Raw genomic sequence first — 22605 nt, 5'->3', positions numbered from 1 at the left:
TATTAGATTTTTCTTTGGAATGACAATATGAAGCGTAAATTACAAGCTCTGGTACTTAGTCACTGTGAAAAAAGTTTTTTAATTTTTTTAATTTTGTACCACGACTCAAAATAATCAAAATCACAGATATTTTAAAAGAATTGAAGCGTCATATATATATATTTTTTAAATATAGAACTCCTAATAAGCTTTTATTTTTATAAAATTTCATTGAAACTACGTGATTAAATTCCTGCTAAGGGCCTGTTCGGCTGATTCCTGATAAGCTATTGATAGGAATATTAATAGGAATTGGACATAAGTTATTGATAGGATTTATCTATAGGAGGTAAAACAGGCGCTTACTACAACTTTTGAATGCACAGGTTGTGAATATAGATCTATGTATATATATATATATATATATATATATATCTTAATAAGATTTGACAAAGTAAAAGTGTTAACTAAGTGATACTAAGGTCCTGTTTTACTAGTAGTGGGTAAAAGTTATCCTGCACATAACTTACGAATGACCTTTAGGAGGTAGAATAGGCCATTAGGACCTGTTTCCCCTCAATTTATAGACTATAAATTTTAGATTCATATTTGCGAATATAAATATCTCATAAAAACTTTTATCTGTTGGATACCAACATCCGTCAAATCGAATTATCCATAACCTGTGAAACAGACCCATAACAGTAATAACTAATTAACTAAATATATATGCAATGATAAGTAATAAAATAGTTTTGTAGTTAATTATCTCGATGTTGGCACCATTGCAAAGGTGTCCTCGGCAGTAGCAGTTGACGGTGACGGTAGGTCGGTCGGGATCGACGTTTTCAGTACAACCTTCATCGTATACTTCGTATATTGTGTCCACGTGCTGCCACTTGCCGTTTATTTTCGCTTGGTCACCGTCGAGGGTTTGAGAAGCGCAGCCTCTTTGTACCGTCGATGTCGTTACTGTAACAAAGTTTCGATTTGTTTGTTACCGATTCAAAAGTCTTAGGTGTCTATTTAAGAGCCATTTCACAATTTTACGCTCTGCAAGTTTAGGTAAATTTGGTCGCATCGCGCGAGTCGTACGAGCCGCGCGACCTTTGTGCTAGTAAGTATAGTGTGACAACCAAAAGACCATCTTGATCATTTTCTAATATATAATAAAAATTAATAACTATGGTATAAAATGTTTTTTACATAATTAATTTGTTAAAAATTTCAAGTATGTTATAATATATGTGTGTGTATGTATAACAACAGTCAATAAATTTAAAATAAAAATGAAAAATCAATTTTATGAAACAATTTTTTTTAAATTGATTTAGTTTTTTCAGTTTACGAATGAATCTAATATTTACGATATGAATAAAATAGCATTTTATAACATCGACACCGACAAACATATTAATTAACAAATAACAAGACAAACAGATTGAAATGCCTATTTGTATTGATAATGTGAGAAAAGAAAATTAAATTATACATTTGTTTACAGAAATTATCATTATATTATTTTACAGTCATTTACGTAATATGTTTATTTTATTTATATTTTATTACTAAAGTATCAAATGCGGTTTATCCGCTATAACAACAGGCGCTTGGCGCGTGTGAGCGAAAGAGACGGCTGCGCAGAATTTGGCGTGGACCTTACCTCTAAGAGCGCTAGTGCTCGACTGATTTACTGGGCTTACTGCGTGGTAATATATACTATCTTTTTATTATTTTATTTAATATAAAATGTATTAAAAATGATTACATCTTTTAATTATTATTTTTGTATTCCTTAATGATGTAAGTTTACTTTGATGAAGATAGTTCGTTAAAATTTCTTAGTTTTCTAAGAAAAATATCGCTTTTAAAATTGTACTTATTTGGAAAATATTCGTTCATAATAAATATATTCCACATATTGTGATATTTTTTTAAAATGGTTTTAACGTAGAGGTTATTGAAAAGTAGGACTTCAAAGTATACATTGCGACCGTTTACCTAGGGAGGAGGCTGATGAAAGGGTTAATAATTTTATACACATAATATAAATCAAAATTCTGATCCGACTATGGACTACAACAAAGGTTGCTTTATTATATTTCAAGAATATAAATTACATTATTGCATCCAACACTGAGATTAACGACGTCAAAATGTTACAATTTCGCGGATTGTTACCGATTTTTGTGAAATGGCTCTTAAATACAGAAATATATAATTTTGATTTGACGTAACTATTTAAAAAAAAAATAGTTTTAAACCTGTTTTGACTGGCCCGTTATCTTTTCGATTTCCGTTTGATTCTAAATGTAATAAATGTACGTGTATTTAAGATGTATAAATTTATTACAAAAAACATATATCATGTTAATCATCACTTCAGCCTATCGCAGTCCACTGTTGGACATAGGCCTCCACAATTGCGCGCCAAAAATGGTGTGAACTCATGTGTGTGCCCATAGTCACTACGCTGCAGGGGGACCGACCTGCCTGCCATCATGTCAATGCTTCCTTTTAAAAAGTACAGTAATAAATAATATCTTATTGCTCATTCAATTTATATTCGACTAATCTAAATTGAACGTAATAAAAAGAAAATAAGCTTTATTCGTAATTTCGTATCAAACACTTAATTTCAATCGCTTTACAAATTATATTTCTCTTGTTTCTTTGATTTTTTTTTATGTTAATATGTGTAACTTTAACGCCTTCGCCTATACCGATGTGCATGTAGGTGTTATTGTTATAATTATTTTGTAATTCATTTGCATTCCTTATTTATTGTAATACAAATGAAAAGCTAAGTATTGACAGTGTTACACGCGCCCACGCATAATTATAATGTATATCATTGTGTGTATATGTATTAAAATTATTAATTACAAATAAAGAAGATGAATATCTTATTGATTCATTATTCTTTGAATCGATGTGATTTATAGTTTATGAGATGGTTCAATGAAATAGTGTTTAATTTTTTTTACAACAACTAGCTTATGTGCCAGCGGTCGTGAGTTCGTTCCCGTAAACGATATATGTTTGCATAGTTCTGCAAAATAATTGTTATCTGTAGTTCTGCTAACTCGGTGGTTAAAAATGTATCTAGCTTAAGAAGAAACGGTGATTGTTTTATATTTATTGGTCGTAAAAATAAACATCAATTAAGACGATAAAGCGGCTCTGTCTACAACTTAGTACACTCGGGTAATTCGATCATAGAGTTCAAAGAACTGAGGTCATAAAATATATAAACTTTTTAAATCATTTGTTGAGTTTATTTCTAGGGGATCGTCTAAGTGCAGTACGTATAGATTGTACATTATGGCTCTATTTAATATCGTCTATTTGATAAAAATTAGTAGTCGCCCAATGATCGAAATTCGACCATAAAATTAATTTAAATAATTAGTTAGAACGATGATGATGATGATGAATGATGATAATTGAACATTAAACAAAAAAGTATATATGCGTGTATGTGACAAATACGTGGTAGCTCGTGTAATGTTTTTTTTTTTTTTTTTTATTTTTTTTTTATTAATTTAATGTATTTTTTTTATGCATAATTTTAAAAAATATTAGAATTCTGCACTCCTTCTCTGTATAAACTAAAAGTGTGCAAAATTTCATACTCCTCCGTCCGTGCAATTTTGGTAAAAAGGGGTACAAAGTTTTTGCTTCACTTATTAATATATAGATATTTAAATAATATCTGACTAATCGAGCTCTGACGAAGGTAAGTGAAACAAACACCATTACCCTTCAATGGATAAAGGGACACAGTGGATCGCGAGGCAATGACGCGGCCGACCGACTGGCGAGGAATGGATCGGAGATGAGGGTCCACGGACCCGAACCCATTCTGCCTCTGCCATTCGGATGGCTGCGCAGCCAGCTGCGACACAACACCAAGGTAATGCACCAAGAATATTGGACAAACCTAACTACCTGCAGGCAGACCAAGGAAGCTCTTCCGACGATCAACCCAGGATTGTCCCGCAAACTTCGCGGTTACGGAAGAGCCCAGCTCCGACTACTGGTCGGGGCGCTTACGGGACATGCCTTGCTTAACAAGCACTTACACAATCTAGGTGTTACAGACAGCCCCCTGTGCAGAGCGTGCCTGGAGGCAGAGGAAACGGCCTCACATATCCTGCTGGAATGCGGTGGTGTGGCGAACTACAGGGCACTACACCTTGGGACACCGAGGTTGCTCCAGGAAGTCGTCGGCAACGTGAAGGGTCTGCTAGGCTTCCTCAAGGAGCTTGGCTGGCACGAATAGTGCCCACCAGCCGATCACGCAAAAAAGGCGCATCAAGACGTCGAGTTGCGGAAAATAGCCCGTGTACAACAAATATCTGACTATTTGATACAAATAATTAAACACAGTCTGGCTATTCGAGTAACTGATTGTTTACTAGCAAATGAAAGAATTCTCTCTCTTCCCGTGGGTGTCGTAAGAGGCGACTAAGGGATAACAAGGTTCCACAACCACCTTGGAACTCAAGAAGCCGACCGATGGCGGGATAACCATCCAACTGCTGGCTTTGAAATACTCAGGCCGAAGACGGGCAGCAGCGTCTTCGGTGCGACAAAGCCAGTACTGCGGTCACCAACCCGCCTGCCCAGCGTGGTGACTATGGGCAAAACACATGAGTTCACGTTTTATTTTGGCGTAAACTTGTGGAGGCCTATGTCCAGCAGTGGACTGTATAGGCTGTAATGATGATAATGATGAAATGAAAGAAAACGGACTACAATTACATTGACAAGTAATACGACGTAGGTAGACGGTAAAACGGTAAATTAAATACGCATTGTTAGGGATAACTCAAAAATTTATCGCCAGGTCATCAGCATCATCAGCTTTCAATTTAAAAAAAAACATCAAAATCGGTACACCAAGTAAAAAGTTATGTGGTAACACATATAAAAAGTTAAGAGCACATTTAAATACATCCTCTTTTTTTGAAGTGACCTTTACAGTCAAAATGTATTGATCATTTACGCGTAGATTATTACAAGAACCGTCGCTGGAACTTTGATTATACTCGTATTATAAACAGATACGCCATCTGCTCAGTATTCTGTACATAAACTTTTTTTTTAATAAATGACATGACCGAATGGCGACCGGCGCCTTATAGAGCGCCACACGCAATACCTAATTTGATCTTTTAAATGCAAATGATCTAACGTATAAGTCTTGTAACGATATTCCAAATTTAGAAATGAGAACGCGACGGTTTTTTATTCTCTTATTTGGCTTTTAAGGACTTTAGAATTATTAATAAATATCTTATAAAACTTAATGTGAGACTTTATAAAATTAATATAAGACTAAGTTCTTATAGAAGTGTTTTTAAGTACCAATAATAACGCTTAAGCATATTTTGAAGATCGATATACCAAATATATATCTAAAAACTTGACCTTCCTTTTTCGGCCCCCATTAAGATTTGAATTCTGTGTTAGTCGTTTGAAAACATATACGCAAACACAAGCGCCCGGTGCGGTAAGCATCTGTAAACTATACAAATTTATATCATGTGCGAAAATCTAACCCGCGATCGCTAAAGCATCAAATAGTTGCTGTAACCATTGCACCAACTTGGAGTCAAAGATCGGTATTGATTACTTTTACTGATTTGAGGTAAGCCACAGCAGGAAATATTCTGCCTAAAATCTGTAACAGCCCGATCTTACAGAAGATCACAACCAAATACTCGTAATACCGGATACCGTACCGGACCGTATATGTGACGGGAGCTCCTGGAGGAGATCGGCAATTCGGCACTTCAAAAGGTGGATTCTGGTGTTGCAGGCGTCTATAGACTACGGTAATCGCTTACATTCAGGAGACCCGTACCCTTGTTTGCCCACCCAGTTGTATAAAAAAACCCGTTAATGAGTTATTATTTATGAGTAATTTACCATACAAAAAAACAACAATAACTGTCTGGCGGATATGTTCGATGACTAATAAGGATGTTAATGTCAATGTTCAGAGTAATTTTCTCCGCTGTATTACGTTAATAGAAACATCGGGGCACTTGGTTACTAATAATGTACTGCGATCTTTGTTACGCTGAAATGTTTTAATGATGTTAATTAATCAATGTCATTGTGCAGTAGATTTTGGTAACTAGCTACCCTTAGATATATAGGCCCCAATATGGATGAAAATACTGACAAATAAATGTAAATACTGACAAACGACACACGACTAAATACTATAAACAAGCAGACAAAAAAAAAAAACAACTAGCGTAATACTAATTTTCATCATGGGCGGGGATCGATTCTGTGAACTTTAGACCATTCGCTTGTTATTGTCTAATGCGTCAACGCTTCGTCATGTGCTCATAATAATATACTCATAAGTTGCCCTGTGAACTTACACTCTAAAAAGATATATCTTACCTTGATATGATTATTCTCTCTAACACTGCGTAAAATATCTTTGATTTAATAGCGAAAGTTAAATCTCGAGGTTAACGCATACAAACAAACGAATGAGCTGTTAAGCTAAATATTGATATTATCACTGTAGATCATAATTAAAATAATCTTTACTCTAATGTAACGGACATCTAGATGCCTTGGGTTAATTAAAAAAAAAGGAAACCTAAAAAGTATACAAGTAAGTAAGTACACGACTGAAGTTAGTAATAAGCCTTATATCCTGTGTAAGTGCTCACTATAGAAGTAAAAGAGATTCATTTATTTTGTATAAGAAGCCTTATAAATGACTGTCTGCCTCATTCGCAATTATGTGATATTTTCATTTTTTTCACTCACTTCCATCGGCGAATCGAAGTGTGGTTTCCCTCTTGAAACACATGGTGGAATGTTTGCAGTCTTCTAAGAATCTGTCGCTACCGTCAAAGTCTCGGCACAGTGACGATCCGTCATATTTTTGTTCGGGCTCACATTTATAACAGCGTACGGAGGATGACACTGAAATAAAAAAAAATGTTCAAAATTCTACTAGGTATTATCTAATTGCGGTTTCGATGTTTAAATACGTCTTTTCATTGAGCTCGATTTGCACTTGGCCATTATTTATTTATTTATTAGCAAGCCTTTTTTCGTTTTAACTTTCACCGCTTCTAAATGAGTCTTGTTGGATTTCGGGATACTATGTATTCTAGGTCCGCATGTCCTAGCTTGTATAAACTTAAACTGTGACAAGTTCAAATCCCTTCAGCAGTTCCATTACGATACACAAAAAAAAAGAGTAAAAAGAAGAAAAAAATGTTATTTATTTTTTTCGTAAATGGAACCCTTAATCATTTATTAAGAGTCTTAAATCCCTTTAAAAGTCACGATACACAAATAAACAGTAAAAAAAGAAAAATATATTTTTTTTCTTCGTAATTGTAACCTTTAATCATTTATTATAATTATAAGTATTCAATTACTTACTGCTACTAGCTACGAACCGTACTAATTTAATGAAATTAATTTAAACTAAAAAAAAATGTATGAAATCAGCAATTAAGTAACAAAATACACACGTAGTAATAAACTACTCATGTAATTAGAAACTTAAATGAAATATTTGTATTTTTGAATGCTTAGATAATCATTAAATTTTAGTGATCTGTGGTATTTATCTCTACGGGAGCTAACATGACATCGTAACTTTGTCGAATTTTGACGTGATATTGACGTTTTAAGAAGAGAAACTTCTCGTTTTCAATATTATCGAGGAGAAAGAAGATAAATAAAAAATAAATAAAACCAGGTGCCTATTTTTGTATACCATGGCGTTTCCCTGTTATAATTATATAATTTCGGTATACGAAGCGCGGGAAGCGCGAAAAGTCGAGTGAAGTGTGCCATATAATGGCACAAAAAACGTATTTGCGCCCTGTTGCTTTTTATTCTAAAACAATGCGTGATAGAATTACAATTATCTAATGTACGACAAGATATAAAGCACAACACGAGCATATTGCTTTACATATATAATTAATTTCATTTACACGCCGTTTTATTTTCCATATTAGATTTATTTAAATTAGATAATCACTTTTATCTTAGCCAAAAGGCCAAGAAGATATAACTTATCTATAATTTTATGTATTATATCTATATATCTATGCCGACTAGACGTGAGGCGTATTTATTGGAACAGATAAAAATAACAGGTATTTGAAAGTAACAAATAACAACTGTTATTCTGAATTTGAAATAACTGTTATCTAAAATAACATTAAATAACAGATACATAATTATCAAATACTATTGTTATTTGTTACCGCAACTGTTATTAGCAGTCTGTTATTTCTCGAAATCTTATAACATTTCTTATCTCACTCTAGCTCATAAGTATCGCGCCTTGCAAAATAGAGAAACACCCAGTATTTTATATTTACAATTACACATGTTTACCTCTCAGTTGCACTACAATGCCTATACCATGCCAAAAAGAGAAGCACCTAGTATTTATTACCCCAAAATTTAGTTGATAGATTCTAGGAACAAATCTCATTGAAAAATTAGCTCCCAAATATGGTCATGTTATGTATTGTCTTCTTATTCGGATACATTATAAGAATTGTATTTTAATTGTATTATTATTTAAATATAAGTATTTTAATAGCTGAACATTGTTAAATAAAATATGTGTCACTCGTTTGAAATTATACTGTGTATCCAAACGTTGGCTCATCCCGGTTTGGCATGATTGGTCAATAACCTTGTAAATTCAAGTTTACGACATAAGAAATAAGAATTATATTCAGTTGTGATTATGATTGATAATGTTTAATTTTTGAAATTCCTTTATAAAATTTCATAATCGAACGAATTACAAAGTGTTTTGAATTTTAGAAGTGATAGGCGAAATTTTAAGATTCTTGTATTTCTTGTTTTTTAAATTAGTTTAATAGTTAGTTAGTTAGTGTTGTTAGTTAGTAATATTTAGTTAGTGTTTATATTCATTGTATATATAGTTTAGATTTCGATTAAAAATAGTGTATAGTTAGTTTGTTTTCTTATTATTTGTTAGGTTAGGACTTAGGTTTAGGTGTAAAATTTTACCTATTCAGGCATAAAAATGTCTTTCAATAAAAAAGTGAGTGAATCATCGAAATCGTTCTACCCAGTGAAAAGTTCTGAGGTAATACATAAAAAAAAATACAATCGAATTGAGAACCTCCTCCTTTTTTGGAAGTCGGTTGATGAAGGGATTGTTCAATTTACAATAACAAAATTCGTTATCCGTGTAAACTTAAATAACAGGCTGTTATTTTATAACAGGTATTGATATCTGTTATTTTTCCATAACAGTAACAAATATAACAGGTAACATGGTTCACCTGTTATAACCCACGTCTAATGCTGACAAGTGTCAATTAATACTCAATCAAAGTACTCAATGTAGATTAAACGTAGTGTAGAATGATACCAGTGTTGCATTATAAAAAAAAAATGGTATATTTTTTTGTAAGGGCAGCACAAGTTTCTCTACTCGATAAGGCGAAGTCTTCGGAAGAGAATTTTGTCTCTTGTAGTGCGCATGTTAGGGTAATCGAGAAAATACTCGATGTAGACATTATCTCTCTCTCTCGTCAAGAGATGTCTCGCTGTACGCATGCTAGGCCTGCAGGAGTTGAATTTCAAAAATCCTCCTATCAGGCGGTTGATGAGTTTTCAATAATTGACATAGGCTATATTTTAACATAATAAAACAAAACAATAAGAAAGAAACAAAGACATGCATACTCTAGTACTATATACGAGTATACAAGAAATTATTTTAATGTAGGGTGTGGAATAGACATAAACTGCCATTGAATGTAAACGATTGTTCCACAAAGAACGATTTTCTGATGTCAAGGACTGGATACTAGGTCATGCGACAGACGATATTAATTGATTTAACTTTAATTAAATAAAAGCTAGTGATGTTAAAATAGTACAGTGCTTCTAAACTTTTTTTGTTCCCGTATCCATTAAAAGAATTTTTCATGATTCATTTTTTTTAATGATTTCTCCTTCTCTGATAACTCCATAACTAATCCGACAATTGTCTTGTTTCTCTCAAAGTCTAGTTACTAGTACTTCAGTAAACTATTAGTAATGAGATTTTTCCTTTTTTATTTTATTCACTAATACACAAAAAACTTATTACATAAATAGTCAAAGCCCCCAAAATCAAGTAATAAATCATTTTAAACTGTACGTTGTAGACAATACATGTTCGTATAAACTATTTTAAGTTCTCAGTCTTTCCGCTATTACTAATATAATATTCACGGACCCCCAATGGTACCATGTATACTCCCAAGGGGTAAAAGTACCACAGATTGGGAACCGCTGTACTATTAAAGCTAAATTATAATGAAGACTTTACTGCGTACATGTGTTACTTGCTGATTGCATAACGAGTAATTAGTTCCAACTGCTTTAACTATGAAATGTTTTTCATTAATATGATTCATACAAGTAACTAAGGCAAGGGCCGCTGATAAAGCATCTGACATATAACAGTATCTAAAAGATAAAATTTTCCGATTTACTTTTTTAACCGACTTCAAAAAAGGAGGAGGTTTCTCGATTCGACCGTATATACATATTTTTATTAGTGTTCGCGGATAACTTCGTCGTTTGTGAACTGATTTTGATGATCATTTTCTTTTTTGTTGGAACGGAGATATCCCAACGGTGGTACCATGACAAGCAAACCAGGATCTGATGATGGCATCCCAGAGAAATCGAGGGGAATCTTCGAAAATCGTAGTGGCGACTAGTCCGTTTGTTAATTTTTTTCGTCTACTTATGTTGTATTAATTGTCGATGTAATTGAAGTCGGTTTTTTTTTCGTTTGCTAGCAAACAACTATTCTGAGTTCAATGAGGACCTAGGTTTTTTTACCTCGTGCTGATAAAATCTAAGTGGAATTTCTTGGTGAGATAAACTATCAGCAAGCTGTGAAAAGGCCCTTAATAAATAATAAATAAATAAATATCTACACAATACATACACGGTCATTAATTGTTTCTAAAGTAAGCAACTTAATACTTAAAGCTTGTGTTATAGGTAACAGCCGACTGGTATAGCTACATATAAATATATTTTTTTTAGATAAAAATTCTTACAAATAATACATATATAAATATATATATATTACACCCAGACTCGGGGTGGGAATCGAACCCACAACCCCCGGAGCAGAAAGCAGGGTCGCTACAAATTGCGCCAACGGGCTAGTCAAAAATACAAGTCCATGATTTTAAAATAAAGATATTTTGTTTTGTTTGTATCCCTTACAAGTATTTAACTTATCATACTTCAAAAAGGGCGTATCGAAATTGTTCCCATTATTTATCTTTGTGATTTTCGATACAAAATGTGATAAGAGTTTTATAAAAAAAGACATAAATGAATTTATTTTTGGTATAATTTCTTTTTTAAATGTTTTAACATAGGGTTTAACAAGGTCGTCTATTCCTAAGGTAGGAAACTTAAGAGGAAAGGGTACCGAAGAGACTTTTCAAAAATAGGTATTTGAATAAAATGTTTCTGTCGCGCTGCATGCCGGTACCGCGCCCCGCGCCATCTCCGCCCCGTTTTTTCTATGTGTGACTGTCGTGTTGTTAGTGTGCGTGCGCCGGCTATTCAGCTTTAATTGTTGACGATATTTTAGTATTCGCATCTTTCGTTTGTGATTGACTACGAGTACATATAGCGCATAGTGCTATTTTTCTGAATTTGGCTTGTTTTATTGAATTTGTTCTGCATCGTATTGCTGTGACTCGGCTTACTATTATTGAATTTCGTAAACTACTTATTATTTATGTTTTATTATTTTGAATTGGATACTCTTTGTGACTTGATACATGTCTATATTTTTGTGGGTAATTATCGAAATACTTAGGTACTTTATTTATGAATTAGGTATGTAATTACATGGTTGAGGTGTGTGTAAGAATGGGTAATGAAATACATACATAATTACAGTGTATACATGTAGTACATAGTATAAGTGTAAGTATAGTATATATATGTAATGTAGTACCTACACAGTATAAAATGTTTGCCTTAGTACCTATATAATTTGTAATGTCTCATGTTTGTCGCAGTTATTAATACATGGGTATAGGTTATATATATTAATTAACATATAATTGCAGCGATATAACAATGGTTAAAAATAATATTATAAATAAAAAAAAAAAACAAGAAAAGCCGCCTGCGTGAAGAACAACTATTAGAAAGTCAATTGAAAAAGTTGGAACAAGATAAAAATTCAATAATTACACAAAGATAGCTAAATAAATTACACCAATTTCAAACATTATGTACTGTACACTAACAAAAATCATGAAGGCGACTTTTTCAATTATTATTTTATTTATGTTTTTTTAGTTAGGCAAATTACGTAATCGATTGAATTTTTTTAAAGAGTGGTTGATTAACATGACATAACATAACAATACACTTTATTGAACACCAACAGAAAATAATAATACGTATCAGATTGATTTTTAACCGACTTCCAAAAAAGGAGGAGGTTCTTAATTCGACTGTATTTTTCTTTTTTTTTGTATATATGTTACTTCAGAACTTTTGACTGGGTGGACCGAGTTCGACTTGTACGCAAAGGAAAAAAGCCGACTTCAATTACATCGACATGTAATACAACAAAGGTAGACGAAAATATAGTCAAGTAAATACGCGTTATTAAAGATTACTCAAAAATTTGTTATCAGATCTCGATGAAATTTAAATATGAGTACACGATAAACATCAGCTTTCGATTAAATTAAAAATCATCAAAATCGGTACACCTAGTAAAAAGTTATGCGGTATAATACAACGTAGGTCGACGAAAATAGTCAAGTAAAAACGTATTATTTATATTACTCGAAAAGTTGTTGTTAGATCTCAAATAAACTCAAGTGAGACCAAATGACACACACCACCTTTCGATTAAAAAAAAATTTGTAGAAATCGGTCCACTCAGTCAAAAGTTCTGAAGTAACATACATAAAAAATACAGTTAAATTGAGAGCTTCCTCCTTTTTTGGAAGTGGGTTAAAAATAGAAACCGATTTTACACGTCTATAGAATTCCTAAGTCGACAAGCTTGAACAGTGAAAGATTTAGTATAAACGAAAGAGGAGTGAGAGGGAAATTCAAGAAGTAAGCTTTCCTCAGAACGAAAACTGCGTTCATTGGAATCACTAAGAAACTTAAATCGTCGTTTTAGATAAGCAGGTACAACAGGATTAAAAATAATAGAGTAAAGTAAGTTGAGAATATACGTATTCCCGAAGTAGGGAATTGGGTGCCACTCAGGGCGTAACTACTGCCGTATCAGCCGTATCAATGATACGGGGCCCCCTATTTACAGGGCCCCTAAGGTGTGTAAGCAAAAATTAGTAAAATGCTATCCACAATGTCACTTAATCTTGTGCTTCCTGGAAAAAAGAATAAAAAAACTGTCATACATACCTATAGAGTTTTAACTTCAGAAATGACTGAAGTCTGAAAAGCAGTCCCCTTTTATCCGAGTCAAGCGTGCGCCCAATTGTTGATAACATTCTGTAACGTTTATTTCGGGATTCAGTTAATCATTATGAACAATGAATTAATCTTTTTTATATAAGAATGGGGCACACAAACAGACGAAGCCATCTGATTTATAACGGCTACCGTCGCCCATGGCCTTTAGAGAAAAGATGTAGACACTAGACGCTTTAAAACCCCCAAATTTTAGCAAGGTCATTCCACACTTTGAATGTACGCGGAAACATCGCGCACGAAGCTCGCACATTGGTTGCAAACCACTGGTGGATACAATTAGCACCACTAGACTTCTTGACATCGAAATAATGCAGAACACGACAAACGACACTGCTCATAGTGCACATTACGCATCGCGTGTTCGCACCGTGGAATGCTCGGTGGTGCTTTTCCCTCATCGTCAAGAGTTGAATTCGACGCAAAAAGAGTGCAAAGAATTTCGCTTACTTTTTCGCATAATATGCCAGAGAGCCTTCAGGTTCGCGTAATGATGGAAGTGTAGACTAAAAAAAGTTACCTTCGACAGCTTTTGTAAGAAACAAAAGGCATGGGTTCCATTTGGAAAGCCCAATAGTCTCTCGCCAATTCTGCTGTGTTTGAACTTTGCCCTAGCGATTTACTACCTGTAAGACCTGGAGGCAGCGTTGAATATCTTCTTCAGGTTATGCGCCTGTGAATCCCCCATATAGATGCGGAAGATTCATAGGAATTCACTAATAGTATTGGCCTCACAGGCTGAAGCGAACGATCCCCCGCATCTATTGCTGCAGGTCAAGGCTAATAACTCTCCAGCTTGGAACTACAAGCTCTTTAAATTAACTTAAAATCCGAAATTCAAAACATTCATTCCATTAAAGAACTCATGGAATTATTACTGATAAAATTCAATAGCCTTGCATCCAATTTTCCGGAGGTATTAACTTGATGTTTTTCAAAACTAAAACTGATAAAAAATTACCTAAGGATTTCGATGGAACAGGAACAGCTACAGCAGACTACACTCACTATTGTCTATTCTAGGAGGAAGTTATAACTTATAATCAATAAACATTTATTTTAATTCAATGCAAGCATTTTTTGTGAGAAATCTTTACCCATCATTTGCCTGCCCCCCCACTAATTTTGATACAGGGTCCCAAGGTTCCCGGGGTTCCAAGGAATGCTACGCTAGTGGGGCCACTTGAGTTTTTTACGCAATTCAGAAATATGATTCTATTTGCGAAGTCCAAATACGAATCGCATAGGTACATAGATTCGACCAAATTTAATAATCTGCTCCTCAGTAATGTCAAGAAAACAACTAAGCAATTTTTTACCGATGAAAAAAAAACAGAGGAGGTTCTAAAGTCGCTACGTACCTATATTTATTTATGTTTGACCATGCATAGCTTTTTACAAAGTATTCCGAAATTGATAAAAAAATATATTGGAAAGAGTAAACCCCGAAGTTGTTTTTCGCCTAGGAGGCGAGGAAGAAGCGCGGCTCGCAGCTTGCTTGGCATAGGCATGGGAAAGAGCAGTCCTAATTTTTTAAACTTTCTTATTGTATTTTTTATTAGTATTACGGTAATAATAATCATAATATACTTTTTTGAAATCCTTGTATTGAGCCCTTTTGATACCAAAAACAAACAACACAGTTATTTACCATAATTATCATTGTTATTTGTTAGCGAAACCCTTCGTTAGCCCAGGTTTGCACAGTGTTACAATAAAAACCGCATATACAAATACGGTTTTATTGTAGTTATGAAAAGAGAAATTATTTAATTTTGTTAATACGAATTTTAGAAAATATCGACTAAAAATAACATCACTAGTGTATCGATATAATTGTCGACTATGAGGCATCACTTCGCTGGCGTATATACGTATTGCTTTGACCCTTCCCTCCCCCAGACCTATCCCCCAAAAAGCAAGAAAGGGACAACTGCAGCTCAGACCGTTTTAGGTATATAATTTTTGGCCAAAACAGTGTTTCGTAGTCGACTGTTTTCTCCTCAAAACATGGCAATTTTTTAAAAATTTTTTTTTAGAAAATAAAAGAAGACTTCGGCTATGCCCCTATGTTCTCATTTTTTTGAAAATATGCATATATTTTTTTTAATGAGTGTCTGAAAATGTACAAAAAATTATGCAATATTTCGAGTTTTTGAAGTCTCCTAATTCCTATGATAATAAGAATATGAAAAAAATCAAAACATAGGGGCATAGTCATGGCAGCAAAGAGTTCTATGTCACAAAAATATTTGATCTAGTGTCATTATCCAGGGAGAAAACAGTCGACTACGTTTGTATGGAGAAAGACCCGGTACCCTTTCCTCTTAATGCCTGTATTTTAGGTAACAACCGGCTGACAGAGACACGTATATTCTTGTTTGCAATAAATTCACATATATAAATAAATATATATTATACCCGGAAATAGAACGCACAAACTCCGGAGAAGTACTTTATAATTTTCCGGTTTTAGTAAATTTTTTAGCAATGTTCCGACGTAGTATGTGCAAATAAGGAAAACCAGTTATATGCACGTATGTAGGTAACGTCGTAATTAAACGTTATGTAATGAGACGCTTATTATATTTTTTGTAATTTTGAGGTCGTGATTGAAATAAGTGCATTTTTAACTGACTTCAAAAAGGGAAGAGGTTCTCAATTCGAGTTTTTTTTTTAGTCTAAATCTTGTCATGTTGTCCCATTTACATTTGATCGATCTCTTACGATTATTTTCTGAGATCTTTAATAATGAGTATTTAATTGATTATTTTTTCGACTATCAACATTATATTAAACTGAGGTAGGGCACAGCAGGAATTTCCTGCTCAAAATATGGAGCAGCCCGACTGGGGTAGTACCTCGACCTTACAGAAGACCACAGCAAAATAATACTGTTTTCAAGCAGTATTGTGTTCCTGTTGGTGAGTAAGGTGACCAGAGCTCCTGGGGGGATTGGGGATTGGGTCGGCAACGCGCTTGCGATGCTTCTGGTGTTGCAGGTGTCTATAAGCTACGGTAATCGCTTACCATCAGGTGAGCCGTACGCTTGTTTGCCGACCTAGTGACATAAATATGACATAAATATTACTTTTGGATGTCAATCTAAGTCGGTTTTTTCACAATTCGACCAAACAGAATTACAGCTGTATTAATCATTAAATGAAATATTTACGTTATTAATTTTCGATATGATTTTTCACGACTCTTTGAGGTTTCTTTAATTTTATTTGAGTTTGTTTAATGCATGTGGTTTCTCTTCCGTTACTATAAATAATAATATGTAACTTCTTAAAATATATATATATATATATATATATATATTTGAATACTAAATAAAAAAGATTAAACACTTTTGATTCACGCTTACGGGTGTCACCCGTGACCACAGCATCTGACATCACCTTAATATTAGGATATTCAAAAGGAAAATCGCCCTAAAACGTGTAGAGTCAAAAGTAGTAAAATAGAAGAAAAAAAGTTTTCATAGTGCCCGTATTTTTTTTTAATAATTATACAATTAAGTTATTCAACGAAAATCTAGTGTTTCTGTGATAAGATCTTTAAAATTAGTAAAAAATTTTTTTATTAAGTTCTAATTTAAAAATATATTAGATCTATAAAGACAGTGAGACTACTATGTTGTAATGTAGTAACTCGTTTGTTGGTCCATACGTTATTCGTTACGAAATTGGCCTCGGAAATCAGAGGATCGTGCACATGATAGATGTTTGTAGGTATAGGCCATATTGACCTTTTCAGTATGTTCCAAGAGTCAAAATAGTTTTAATTTTTCTGCCCTTAACTGTATTATATATACCATGCCTAAGGTTAAATACTTTTGTGTTTTAATTGGTCTGGGCTGTCGCGGGCCAGGTTGATGAATTCGGTCCGTGGTCTTAAGTTTGAAGACCCCTGGTTAATACAGTCTATTTGTACTCTAAAGGGCCGCTTGTGAAAAAATTTTAAAGAAATCACAACTACCCCAAAACTTTCCTAGTAAAAACACAATTTATCTGAACTAGGTATAGACCATGCAGACGTTAGCCGTGGTCTCGAAAAGTGTCTTGTGTCTTTCAGACTCCTCCTCGACACGTTATTTTCATCCTATTAGAGGATGTTCAGTGTAAAGCATCATTTATTTATACTTCATTGTATACCACAAATATTATACAATGTAGCTATATTCGTTAAAGATATAGTTAACACATTGTGTTGTGTTGTGCGGACTTATAAGTCCATAGCTAATTATCTATTACTCCCAGACAACCCAATTTATTATTTATCTATTTATCGTATGTTGTAAACTCAAAGAGCACATTTTTAATAATACTTGTGTTGAATAATATAGAGCACATGTTAAATTGTGTCAAAACTTTAAAATTAACTTTACGCTAAATATTTGGGTAACCACCCGCTGATAATGCGTAAATATGTTAATGTGTCAAACTATAGTTTTTTTGGAATCAAATTATATTAAATGAGTATTACATCATGGCACTGTTTTTAATAAGTAAAATGTTAATAAAATATATTTTAATTAAATCTAATCTATATTCTAATAAAATCATTGAGAAATCTTATATACGAAAGTAAGTGTGCAAAATTCAAATAAAATTTTAGCTATCATTCACTTTACTCTTTTCGGCCTATTGCTGTGCGCTGCTGGACACAGATTAAATGAATGTTATAATAAATTATATTGCATTTTTTTTTGAGTTCAAACATTGTTATATTTTTTAATATTATTCTAAATGTGCAGTAAAGCATTAACCAAATAAACTTTGGCTAGTCAAAAAATATATAAATATATAAATCAATGGACATACTGTACGAAGTATAAAAGGTTTAAGGGGCTAGATGCTTGTCGAGCTCACAAGAAAAGTTCTTCTGCTACATCACCGTATAATATTTCACACTGTACAGAGGGACACAGAGATCGTACATAAAATTGTATTCATATTTTTTGTTATAAAATATGTCATAAGTTTTAAATAAAAAATGTGTATTATTATATTATGTTATCTGATATTTTTTATCGGATTATTATCAATTTTTTATAACCCAAAGCGCATTAAAAACGTGTATTGGATTTCAATCCAAACACTCGATATAAATTGAAATTTAGAATTCGATCACTTTAGTCCTCGATGTGAGATTTAACTTCTTCTTCTTCTTTTAAATTCTAGCTTCCTCTAGGATTTGCCAAGATTTAACTTTACATGTTTTTAGGATAAATACGGCAATTTAAAAACGACGAAATGACACATTCCCTGTATGGAACTACCCTTTATAGCACTCATAGGATTTCAATATATTTCGTGGATATTGCAACTCAAAAAAAAAAATCGATCCAAATAACATTGATCGGAAACCCTTTGTGTGCAAGTGATGTTAAAGTTGAACCGTTTTTTTTTTTTGCTAATTATTTAATTGTCGTTGCGACTGGGGGTTGATAACCTCATAACACGCTCGAGCAAATTATAGAAAATTTAATATCGCGGTTAATTCTTAGTATACCATGTCTGTCTGTACATGCGTGGCGCCGCATAATAAAGAAATAACGAATTCTTTTAATAGAGCAAATTAAATTCTTGAAACGTTTTTTTTTTTCATTTTATCCAATTAAAAAATAATAATTCTGTGTTAGCACCAATAAAAATTTATTCGACCGTGGAGTCCGTTTATTAATATTATTTTAATCTAGATTTAGAATAACTGTTATTGCCTTTTAAAATATCTAAAATATGTATGTATCTTTATCTGTACACATAAAAACGTATCGCCGAAATGTATGTACGCTATAACTTTCTAAAGACCGCGCCAAAGTTGATTATTTTTTGCGTTTATTGCCAGGACAAGGTTTTATATAAAAGAGAAAAAAAAATTAAAATCAATATATTCACGAGAAAAATCGCCGGCCGGGTTAGTATTGAAATCAGCTAAAAATCATATTATTTGAAAGTTTAAAGCCCTTTTTGTACAAAAGTAAAATTAGGATCGGCTTGCATCAAATATCACGGAATTTTGTTTGTTCTGACTTTTACAGTTACGCTACGAACTATCTTTTTGTAATGTAATTGATCTAATGAATAATGGGTACACTTTACGTTGTTTTCAATACTTTGGAATGAAAACAAACACGTGATCATGTATCTACAATATGGTATACTACATGTTAAAAGGGTAGTGTATATTCTTACGCTGTAATACGGCTGATAATAAGACAATAGTCGTTGCTAATAACATAATATCGATCATGTATTAAATCCCGGTTTCACTAATCCTTAATTAGAGAAAGACAAATTTTGACACAATTTTTCGAAATGGCAGTTACATATTCACGCTTTCTGAATTTTCTTTCCAATCAAAGCCTAAGTGAAATCGGACAGTTAATATTCAAGTAAAAATAACTTTAATTCACTTCGTTTCAATAAACAAAAGATAATCGAAATTCGAATTTCGATAGTTTGTTCTAAGGACCTACAGCGATTCTCGCATGGAGTAAAACTTAACGGTTAACACTAGGAAGTATTTAAAATACACGAAACTTATCAGTATTCGTTCGAACATCAGGTGTAGCATAGAATGTAAATAGCTATTTAATTTTAGTTGCAGTGACTCTTACGAAAATAATGAATCGTAAAACGTACAGCATTGTTACTGCATTTATTACTTTCAATTATTTAAGGTGAATTTTATTATCATTTTAAATAAATGTAAATGACACTCACTTTTAAAAAACATCGATAACGCCAATAAAACAAGTGACAACTCCATAATATCAATTCAACACTGAGACCTTTGGTATTTTTGCAATATTTAAAAACGTTCTTTTTTCGTGTGCGAAATAAAAATTGCGAAACGTAAAATACATTAAGCGCGCGCTACACCGGTTGACGCGTTCGCTCTCGAAGCGCATATGGCTCCATGTGCTTCAGTGAAACCGAGCTCTTTACACTCGAGCCGTGATTCACAGGAAGGAAAACCAGTGGCGAAACGGGACATGTCCAAATACCGAGGAAATAAGCCTGTGTAACTCGCGCACTAGAGCTGATTCATGCGGTCGATTCTGGCGCCGGCGCGACACTGGCCAACTTTTGGCGGTCCCACTTATTTTGTATTTTTGTTGCTCACTCTCTTGGCTCGGCCTTTGTTTTGTTTTTTATCAACGTCTACGTCAGTGACTGTTGATAACGCGTTAAATATTATCTCGTAACGTGTGTATTTACTTTTATTTAAAACCAGAATTCTTTTATCAGTTATTAGTATTGTTATGAGTTTTGTATGCTAATGACATGATAATTAATGACGAATCAGGAGCCGGTGTTTCAGTTCCAGAATCGTTTATAAGGGTTTATATTGGCGTTTAGTATCACGTATGTTCTCGGTAGTACTAAACAAATATCAAAGAAACGAATTCCTACTATGATTTATATGTCGTTGTCGTCGGTCGGTCTTTTTGTTTACCTGTAAGTCTTGTGACCAATGCGCCTGCAATAGCGCTGAATTATTAGAACTAAGAAGACCAACCTCAAACATCCCCGTTTTGTTCATGTATGTATTCCATAGTGACTACTGAAGCTTAAAAAGATATATATTGTGGAATCCTACTTCATATTAATATTTTAAATGTAAGAATTGATGTATGGATGATACATTAGATAAATCCAAAATAATGTAATACAGTCTTTTATCGTAATGTACAGTGAGATAGACTGCAACGCGGCGAAAACCACGAGTTTTTTTTTTTATACAACGAAGTCTGCAAAAATGCGAACAGCTCACCTGATTTTAAGCGATTACTGTAACCTTCTATAGGTTCTTTCCTCCTAAAATATCTCACAGCTGGGCAAAGGCCTCTTTTGCCATGTAGGAAAAGGATTAGAAGTTAATCCACCACGGTGCTCCAATGCGGGTTGGCGGATATATTAGCTACTATAAAGTAACAATCGCTATCAGTTATACATGATAATAACCGGGACCGACAGTTTAAGGTGCTCTCTGAGGCGCGGTGTGGGAAGACTAGACAAGGACTAAAAACCAGACTGGAAATAAATTTTCGTATAATAACGCATACGCCAAAAAGGGCGTGAACTCATGTTTGTTGCCCATAGTCACCACGCTGGGCGGGCGGGTTGGTGACCACAGGGCCGGCTTTGTCGCACCGAAGACGTTGCTGCCAGTCTTCGGCCTGTGTTTTTCAAAGCCAGCAATTTGATGGTTATCCCGTCATCAGTTGGCTTTATAAGTTTGAGGTTGGTAGTGGAACTGTGTTATCCCTTAGTCGCCTCTTACGACACCCACGGGAAGAGAGCGGGTGGCTATATTCTTTACTGCCGTAACCACACAGCAAATATTTTCTCGTATACAATATTATATAAATCCGCCAACACGCATTGGAGCAGCGTGGTGGATTAAGCTCTGATCCTTCTCCTACATGGAGAAAGAGGCCTATGCCCAGTTGTGGGATATTACAGGCTGAAGCGTATATATTATATAAAATCTCGTATAAAATATTGACTTGATCTTTATAAACTTTATATTCGCAATAATAACACTATTAACGTAGTTTCTTAAATATTGTATTCAACATTACATCTGTACACGTACATTTTAGGTAAATTCGTATTATTTATTTTTGTGTTACCCACACATTAGGAAATTCTAATGTTTTTTTTGTTGTGATGATGATGTGTTCACATCATTCCATAGCTAAATTGGCTAGAGCACCGATACGGTCAGTCGGAGATGCAGGATCGATTCTCGCTGAAACGATCGATTTTTGGTATACCATTAAAAAGTAATTGGATAAATACCTACCGGCTGAAAATATCGAAAAAGTGTATTTACTCCTATATCAGGCAAGTTTTGCTTTACGAAATTGAATGAGATTTTCAGAGTTGTAATCTTGAATAATTAATTTAAAATCTGAACTATTTTTCATCATAATACACCGTCTAGCTAGAGGGTATCATTACGCTCAACTATTGTTGTTAAATCGGGATGAAAACGTACAATACGATAATAAAACACAAGAATAGTCAATTACACAATCTGTAAAATGTCGATTCAAATTGCTTT

General features: G+C 33.6%; 2 protein-coding genes across 2 annotated transcripts in view; one reads left to right on the top strand and one right to left on the bottom strand.

Annotated features, from left to right (window-relative positions):
* LOC123663755 (rabankyrin-5) overlaps positions 1 to 22605 on the top strand; it is a 102073-nt gene that overhangs the window by 12383 nt on the left and 67085 nt on the right. The gene's annotated exons all lie outside the window — the stretch shown is intronic.
* Positions 162 to 20607, bottom strand: LOC123663759. The gene is made up of 3 exons (XM_045598425.1): positions 20256 to 20607; positions 6784 to 6942; positions 162 to 951 (listed from the first exon to the last, which is right to left on the bottom strand). Exons 1-3 carry the CDS (start codon positions 20299 to 20301, stop codon positions 695 to 697), a joined length of 462 nt encoding a protein of 153 aa, XP_045454381.1. The 5' UTR covers positions 20302 to 20607; the 3' UTR covers positions 162 to 694.

This window comes from Melitaea cinxia, chromosome 20, assembly GCF_905220565.1.
Source record: "Melitaea cinxia chromosome 20, ilMelCinx1.1, whole genome shotgun sequence".
Lineage (NCBI taxonomy): Eukaryota > Metazoa > Arthropoda > Insecta > Lepidoptera > Nymphalidae > Melitaea > Melitaea cinxia.
The sequence above is the reverse complement of the archived record's forward strand: the minus strand, read 5'-3'. Positions and strand labels throughout refer to the sequence as shown.